This window comes from Quercus robur, chromosome 3 (genome assembly GCF_932294415.1).
Source record: "Quercus robur chromosome 3, dhQueRobu3.1, whole genome shotgun sequence".
In the NCBI taxonomy this organism is placed as follows: Eukaryota; Viridiplantae; Streptophyta; class Magnoliopsida; order Fagales; family Fagaceae; genus Quercus; species Quercus robur.
In genome coordinates, this window is record NC_065536.1 from 62,366,382 (window position 1) to 62,375,372 (window position 8,991).

Sequence of the window (8,991 nt, forward strand, 5' to 3'; positions counted from 1 at the left end):
GACCTCTGGAAATTTTTAAAGTTAAAAAATTCTATGGGTATAGGTTGTTTATAACATGTTCAATCCAAATGGATTCTTTAAGAATATTTGGGCTCTTCATGTACTTAAAATTACTTATTTAATTATTTTATAAAGTTAAACTCTAGGTTTTATTAAAGAAGGGTGTTACGTTCACAATATTTTTACAATATCTTCATAATAAATCATAGGTGATTAATTGTTATTAGTTCAAATTTGGAACTAATACTAAGATTACTTTTTTCCCCAACAATAACAACTAGTAACAACCTGTCACTTATAATTTGTTGTAAAAATGTTGTAAGAATATTGTGGACATATCATTTCTCTTTTTTAAATGTTCAATCAATCTAAAAGTATATGAATTCTTAAGAATGTTTGGGGTCTTTTGATGTACTAAAAAACTTTTTTTTTTTTTTTAAGAATGAAAAAATAATCATACTTAAATCACTTATTTAATTATCTATGCTTATTTCCATAAATGTATCTCTTACTTTATGTAAAATTATTGTGGAGAAAATTATAAACTTTGAGAATGGCATGAGTCAGTTTCGTTTCAATTTTTTAAAAATATTTTTCTCTAAATTATTTATTTCTAATTATATTTGTGTTGACATTCTTAGTAGCTACCTTAAGTTTTATTTCACAACTATATCTTTTGATTATATATAGTTCCTTAATAAGTTAAACTCATTTCTTTTATGACTTATCATTTAGATGATTGTTGAAATAGATTATACATATATATTTTTAAATATTGTAAAATAAAGCAATTTATTCATAATGTTTTGACATATTGAAACAATATAATATTTATTTTAATATATGTTTTAGTTATAGATATATAATATTAAAAAGATTGAGTTTTTTCTTTTTAAGAGAGTTTTAACTTATGGCGTCCCCTGATGATAATTCTGTCCCCTGATGATAATTCTTTATTATCAGAATAAGACACCAATCGATTTTAGTATAGATGGAGATTGAACCTTACATCTCTTATTCAAGCATTATTAATGAATAATCCAATATTACATTAAAAAATTATTAGATTATATATTTAAAAATAGGAGTATATTAATTAGAAGCTTGAGTTAATTTTTTTGATTAAAAAATTATTCAATTTTGTAATAAGCGGTGCAAATAAGTACTATCCTACATTCCTACTCCATACCGACAATCCAAACCAATTGTTGAATAGGGTTGGTTTTTTTTCTTTGATAGGAGAATATGATTGATTTGATTAGTTGTTATTCAGTTTCAATCAATTTGACCATTCTTATTCGGCAAAAAAAAAAAAAAAAAAAAAAAAAAAATTGGCCATTCTCGGTTCCAATGAAATCATGTTTGTGAGTTTATAATTCAATGTATTTTTTAATTATCTCTTGTTGAACAATATTAAATTGAATCCAAAGCCATATACATTTAATTCCTTTCCAATCGAAATAGCCTAGAAAATTCAAACACATATAATTCAACGATATAATTATTTGCATAATCGACAATACAATATACATATATATAACTATTTTCAGTTACAATTATTATATATGTTTTAAAATTTAAGAGCCTCTAAATATTTTCATTATTTGATTTTCTATTGATAATTTGATATGATATAAAACTATGTAATGAAATCTTAAATATATATATATATATATATATATTATAAAATTAGTAATAACTTCAAAATAGCACATTGGACTATTGGAGTACACCCGTATCAAGATATTTCATTCTAGTGAATAAAACAAATGATTTTTTTGAATAAAATTGACAACTTTGTTTCAATCTCCTTCTGACATTTTCGCTACTTATGTTTGTTTGGAACATTGGACGAGCAAACTTTTTTTTTTTTTTTTTTTGACTTCATTGGTTTATTAGATCTTAAAAAAAAACTGTAAGTTCCAGTTAGCTTAACTAGTAAAGTATCTGATAGTTGAATAAGACATCTAGAGTTCAATTCCTGCTTACATCAAAAACCGATTGATATATTGATTTAATGATAAAGAGCTATTAATGGGGTATTGTCGGTGTAGTTTTGGACCATTTTATCACCATACTTTGTGATGCAGTTTAGCTAAAACTATAATTACACCACACCTTATTTTTGCAGTTATATGTGCGGTGCAATGTGGTTTAGAGTTTAGCCAAAACCATAACCACACTATACCTTATTTTGTGCAATGCAGTGTATAAGATGCAATTTGAATAATTTGAAGTTAGTATATTTTTCAAATTTTGGGCTTTTCCTACCCAACCTAAAACTAATTTTTTCCTTTATTTTGGTCTAAGTTTTAAACTATTAAGCTAGTTTTTCTTTAATTTGGGCTAACTTTCCTAATCGACACTTGCTAGGGTTATCAAACTTTTTTTTTTAGAAAAATAGGTTTATTAAACTATTAATAATATATTTAATATTAGAAATAAATAAATATATCAATATATAGAAATGGTGCGGTGGAGTATGGTTTGTGTGGTTTTTTATTAGGACAAAATTTAGTTACAAAATTAGTTGTAACCTAAGATTACAACCTTACTTAATAAAATAAATATTACTACATATTTTGAAAATTTAATCATTGAATTACATATTCTTTATGTTTTTAATACATATGTCGAATTTTGTGTCAATCGGATGTTATTTACTATGTGATCTATAAGCTTATATTTTATACATAATTTTAAACTACAAAAACTTGCAATTTAAACAATTTATTGATGACATAGTTATTAATATTTAATTTTCTAGAAATTTTGCAAGTACAGATGATATAAGAAAAAGATGTAATCTAATGGTAGATTTGTCAAAATTCACCTTCAATAAAAAGATATTGAGTAAGATTGTAGCCTTAGATTACAATGTGGTACAGTGTACTATTACTTGTGGTGTGGTGCAGTTATACCATTTTGCAGGTAATTTTAGTGCGATTTTTACGATTTTATGAATACTCCTAACAATCATAAAAAATAGACACTATAAATTAAAACTCTTTAAAAAAATACTGTAAGTCATGTAAAAAGAAAAACTTTCTTACTTTAAAAAGCTAAATTTACGTAAGCTAAATTAGGAATAATCTAAAAATCAACATTCCCAAAAAACTCCTGACATTTTTATCTAAAAAGAAAAAAAAAAAAAAAAAAAAAAGATATCTTACCAACTATACTAAAATAATTGAATGAAAGCAAATTAGCCCCCCGCCCCACCGTCCCCCCCCAAAAAAAAAAAAAAAAATTCATAAGATCCAAATCCAAGCATCACGAAGTACGAGACAAGGATCTCTGTTTTCAATCGATTAATAGTAAAATAATTCATCAAAAACATTTGTTTACTAAAACAAAAATTAAATCTTTTTTTTTTTGAGGGGAAAAAAGATAAAATAATGAGAGACTCCGTGTCTGCTAAAGGTGTGTGGAGTGGTGTGCAATGCGCACTAACGTACTGGGATTCTGATCGTAATGGGACCCACGCGCCAATAATTTAAAAAAAAAAAAACAGCTGGGTAAAACTGGACATGTGGGTCCCACCACACCCTTGCCCGTGTGAGTGTGATTTTATGACCGTGTGTCCTAGGCTTCTAGCTGTTCAGTAAGTGTTTTTTTTTTTTGGAACCAGTGAGCGCTTTTTTAACGGCTGTGACATTTGATAATAGGGATGACAATTTTTCCCCATCCCGCTTCGCTTTATGGAGGTTTTTCTCGCCCCGCAAAGGCAGTGGGGCGAGGATGGAGCAAGATTTTAATCCCGTACAACGGGATGGGGCAGGAATGGGTTTAGACTTTTTAGACCCACCTTGCCCCGCGTTATTAAGGATTATAATTGTAAATTTTTTATACCCTAAAACTCTAATATTTAAACAAACATATTAATATTAGTATATTTTATTCTACTCAATGTGATTCTCTACCTTTATTTTGTTATGTGTTATACTATAAAATTTTTATTTATTTTATTTTAATTTTTATGATTGTCTTATTAAACACTTTGATATATTATTCAATTTTTATCTAAAAATTGATTTGATTTGATGGGATAAATTTAGTTGTAATTTCAAGTATATTTTTATTAATGAAATAAGTTTCATTAAAAAAATTGTACTAGTTGTAAGACAAATTAACAAAAAGTAGAGTTTTACGGGGTGGGGCAGGGCTTCGTGGGGCCCCAAGGGGCGGGGATGGGTGAGAAAGTATTCCCCGTCATGCGGGATAGGGCGGGGATGGGGCAAGACAAAATTATGCAGGGCAGGGATGAAGACTCCATCCTTCGGCCCCGCCCCGCCCCATTGCCATCCCTATTTGATAACGTTAATATAAGAGTTTTTTTTTTTTTTTTGGGAGAATCAAGACTTGAATTTCATTTAACTAAATCAAAATATGGTCTGATAACAAAACAGAATAGAGGTGTGGAGAAACATCCTCCATCCACACCTGTAAACCTGCAACATGTCGTGTATGTTTTGTAAGGTTATGAGTAATAGCATTGCCAAGTCTACGAATGTGGGTAAATGAAACATGGTTGACATCTGTTGTGATTTTGGTTGCCTCCAGAATGTGACCAAATGGAGCCAATGAGTCTTCCTTGCAGTGTAAAGCTTTTATTATGAGTTTTGAATCTCCTTCTAAGATGAACCTTGAGAAGCCGAGTTCTGCAGCAAAGGAAAGAGCTTTCGCCGCTGCCATTGCTTCCACCGGGTCCGAAGAGAAAGGAAGATGAATCTGCTTCGATAATGAAGCCAACACTTGACCAAAGCTGTCCCAAATAACTACTCCTAGTCTTGCCTAGTTTATGTCATTGAATGTTGCTCCGTCGAAATTGATTTTTACACAACCATCAGGTGGAAGGGTCCATGCAACTCGGTTTGGTGGTGGGTTAACCCTCTGAGTTCGCTGCATGTTGCTTGACCGTTGATAGTCCAGTAAGGCTTGATGAGAAGTTGGAATCACCTGCGATATTGGGTGATCTTTGTTGCTCACTCTCAACTGATTTCTGCGGAACCAAATGTTCCACATAATGACCACCATTAATTCCACCTTATTACTTACATTTGAGACATAGAGGATCAACTCTTTTATATCTGCAAATGAGTGAACTTGACGGAAAGAGAACTTTGGAATGGCGTCCCAAATTGGGTTAAGCTTTGAGCACTCCCATATTGCATGTAAGACCGATTCTGCCTCTTGCCCACAGTGATCACATGTGCCTTCATTTAAGATTTTCCTCCTCCGCAAGTTTGCCTTCACTGGAATAGCATCCTTACCTGACCTCCATACAAAGTTTTTGACTTTGTTTGGGACATCAAGACCCCAAATCAGCTTCCACAACTCACTGTTACGATCTGAGTGCCTAGGAGACCAATTGTTGAGCCCTTCACTTGCTAAGAACTTGTATCATGACTTGACCGTATATGAGTCCGATGCATTAAACGGCCATGTAAGTTTGTCCGCTACAAGGGTAACCAATAGTGGAATACTCTTTATCAAACATACCTCCTGTGTATTGAATAGTCCATGTATTAGAGAGTCATCCCAACTGTGTGTCACCGGATCAATGAGATCGTGGACTTTGATATCCTCAAAACCTTCAACAATTGGAGATTGAATCCGTGGGTGATCCAATGATGGCAGCCAAGCATCCAGCCACACATTAATGGACTCCCCACTTCCTACTCTCCATTTAGCACCTTTCAACAAAACTTCAGGCCCTTTTAGGATACTTTGCCAAGCATAGGAACCTGAATGAGAATCTGAAGCCTCCATAAACGAGTAATCCGGAAAGAACTTTGATTTGAAGACTTGATAAAATAGGGAATTCTGGTTGTGCAAAAGTCTCCATGCTTGTTTGGCTAATAGTGCATCATTGAAGAGGGCCAAGTCTTTGAAGCCCATACCCCCTTCAAATTTTGGAAGGCATAGAGTTTCCCACTTAACCCAATGAATCTTCCTCCTGTCTCCTTTCTGACCCCACCAAAACTTCCTTATAAGACTTTCAATTTCGGAGCATAAACCCAAGGGGAGTTTGAAGCAACTCATGGTGTAACTTGGGATTGCTTGAACCACAGTCTTGATTAGAATTTCCCTTCCTGCTTGTAATAATAACTTCTCTTTTCATCCTTGCATTTTCCTCCATACCCTTTCTTTGATGTAATTAAAGCTGGCCTTCTTGTTTTTTCCAACAAGTGAGGGATGGCCAAGGTACTTCTCATATTGTCTTATTTCCTCTACGCCCAGAGCATACTTTATGTGGTCCCTTATTCTCTAATCAGTGGATTTGTTGAAGAAGATGGTGGTTTTATTTCTATTAATCTGCTGACCCGAGCGCCATAAGTGTCAAGAATGTCTAGGATTTTTTGGCATTCTTGAACTGTGGACCTGCAAAATAGGAGGCTGTCATCTGCAAAAAAGAGGTGGGTTAGGCGAGGACTATTTCTAGAAAAAGAATAGCCTCGAATATCCCCCTGAGCTGCTGCTTGACTGATTAGGCCAAGAAAGCCTTCCGTGCAAAGTAGGAACAAGAATGGAGATATGGGATCTCCTTGTTTGATGCCCTTTGATGGATGGATTAAACCTTTGGGTTCCCCATTTACAAGAATGGAGTAGGATACTGTTGTAACACATAACATGAGTAGTTTAATCCATCTATCATTGAACCCCAATTTTTTCATGACAGCTGCAAGGTAAGGCCATTCCACCCTATCATAGGCCTTACTCATGTCAAGTTTGATTGCCATAAAACCATTTTTTCCTGTAAGTTTTTGCATGCTATGTAGGGATTTAAATGCTACCAAAATATTATCTAAAATGAGGCGGCTTTTGGTGAAGGCACTTTGGTTTTCAGTGTAAATTTTTGGTAAAATGCATTTAAGCCTAATTGCTAAGACTTTCGAAAAAATCTTATATAAAACATTACAAAGACTAATAGGCCTTAAATCAGCTGCAAATTTGGGGTTTTTTTTTTCTTTGGGATGAGAATAATAAACGTATGGTTTAGATGCTCGGGTAAAGAAGCTGAATTAAGGAAAGTAAGAACTGAATCTATAACATCATCTCCAATTAAATTCCAATAATGCTGAAAAAATAGGGGAGTCATACCATCAGGACCTGGAGCTTTTAGTGGGGCCATCTGTTTTATAGCTTGTTGCACTTCCCAAGCCTGAAATTCTCGAAATAGTTGTTCATTCATCTCTTCATTGATCACTTGGTTGATTGAGTCTGTGGTTGGCTCACATGGTGGTAGATTTGCCGAGGTATAAAGCTCCTGGAAATAGGAAGTTAGTGTGTCTGTTACTTGGCCCATATCTGAACTCCATTCCCCATCAGCTTTGCATATTTTAAGGATTGAATTCTTTCTCTTCCTTTGGGTGGCACGACAGTGGAAGTACTTAGAATTCTTATCTCCATTGGTTGCCCACAAAACCTTAGATCGTTGAAACCACATACTGTATTCTTTGTCTACTAACTCATCTATTTCTTTTTTAAGCTCTCTAACCCGAAAATTTACTCCTGTTCTCATCGCTTCTGCTTCAGCCTCCCTCAATAATTTTCTTTTTTTCTCAAGCTCCCTTTTCACATTCCCAAAATGCTTTCGGTTCCAGTCTTGTAACTCCTTTCCACATTTTTTTATCTTCTTGATCACCTTGATGCTAGGATCGGCTTCTTCATGAGATGCCCATACCGCTTCCACAACATTTGTACATCCTCTATCAGATAACCACATTTCTTCAAATCTAAATGGTTTTGTAATGCTTGGGATTTCTAGACCCTTCGGAACAATCCATAATGGGCAATGGTCCAAGGAATTGGTGGTAAGGTGGTGGATTTTTGTTCCTGCAAACTTCATAAACCAGTCATTATTTGCAAGGCCTCGATCTAATCTTTCCCAAATGGAGTGCCTATCTGCAAAGTGTTTCTGCCAAGTGAATTGTGACCCAATGAAACCTAGGTCAATAAATCCACATTAATCAATGACGTCACGGAATAGTTGCATTTGGGCATGACTTCTGCAACTCCCTCCTAGCTTTTCAGAACTTTTCACTATCTCATTGAAGTTTCCTGAACAGAGCCAAGGCAGCTTGAATCTGTTGTTGAGCTGACGAAGCATATCCCATGATTTATGGCGCTTATGCGTCACTGGCTCGCCATAAAAACCTATGAATCTCCAAGCATCCCTTTCACCCTTGTTAATAATAGCATCAAAATGATTTTTAGAATAAGATTCAACATTTAAATTTATTGAATTACTCCAATACAATGCCAATCCTCCACCTTCATTATTTCTTTCAACAAAAAATAAATTATGAAAATTCAAATCACGTTGCATTGCTTTTAGCCTTGCTTCATCCGCCCATGTTTCGGCTAAAAACACGGCGGATGGATCTTTTGCTCGAACCATCCTTTCAAGCTCTTTCCCTGTACGTAGGTTCCCAAGCCCACGACAGTTCCACACTATTAGACTTAGGGTGTGTTTAGATAGAACTTATTTTGCTGAAACTGAAAACTGAAAACACTGTAGCAAAATAATTTTTAAATGTGTGAATAGTACTGTGGGACCCATTTTTAATGAAAAAATTGATAAAAAATGAAATTTGTGGGTCCGTGAACAGTGCACAGATGCACTGTTCACGTAAAACTGGTCAAATGTTGCGGCTACTGTTTATGTACAGTACATGAACAGTAGCCACTTGTAAGGGGAAAACGCGTTTAAAAAAAAAAAAAAAAAAAAAAAAAAAGAAGGAGAAAACGTAGAAACTCAAACGCAACGCAGCAAACGCCAACCCAAACACACACTTATTGTTCTTGGCGGGGCTGCCCTGCAGCCTCCACCATTGAAATTTCCTGGACTTCGGCCTTCGAACCATGGACTTTTTTGTTTTGTAACTCAGGCAGGACAGCTTCTTCATCCCTACGTGTTCTTTTCTTCTCTGAGGAATTCTGCAAATTAGAGGGTTGGCTGTGCACGTGAGGCTCACGTTCAATTCT

The 8,991-nt window shown here is 34.2% G+C and overlaps 2 protein-coding genes across 2 annotated transcripts; both read right to left on the minus strand.

The window, feature by feature from the left end:
• Positions 1–4,794: 4,794 nt before the first annotated feature.
• Positions 4,795–6,045, minus strand: LOC126719908 (uncharacterized). Its single transcript, XM_050422406.1, has 2 exons — positions 5,503–6,045; positions 4,795–5,397 (listed from the first exon to the last, which is right to left on the minus strand). Exons 1-2 carry the CDS (start codon positions 6,043–6,045, stop codon positions 4,795–4,797), a joined length of 1,146 nt encoding a protein of 381 aa, XP_050278363.1.
• Positions 6,046–6,263: 218 nt separating this feature from the next.
• Positions 6,264–8,404, minus strand: LOC126719909 (uncharacterized). The gene is made up of 3 exons (XM_050422407.1): positions 8,041–8,404; positions 7,105–7,950; positions 6,264–6,757 (listed from the first exon to the last, which is right to left on the minus strand). The coding sequence occupies exons 1-3, from the start codon at positions 8,402–8,404 to the stop codon at positions 6,264–6,266; spliced, it is 1,704 nt and encodes a 567-aa protein (XP_050278364.1).
• Between the last annotated feature and the right edge of the window lie 587 nt (positions 8,405–8,991).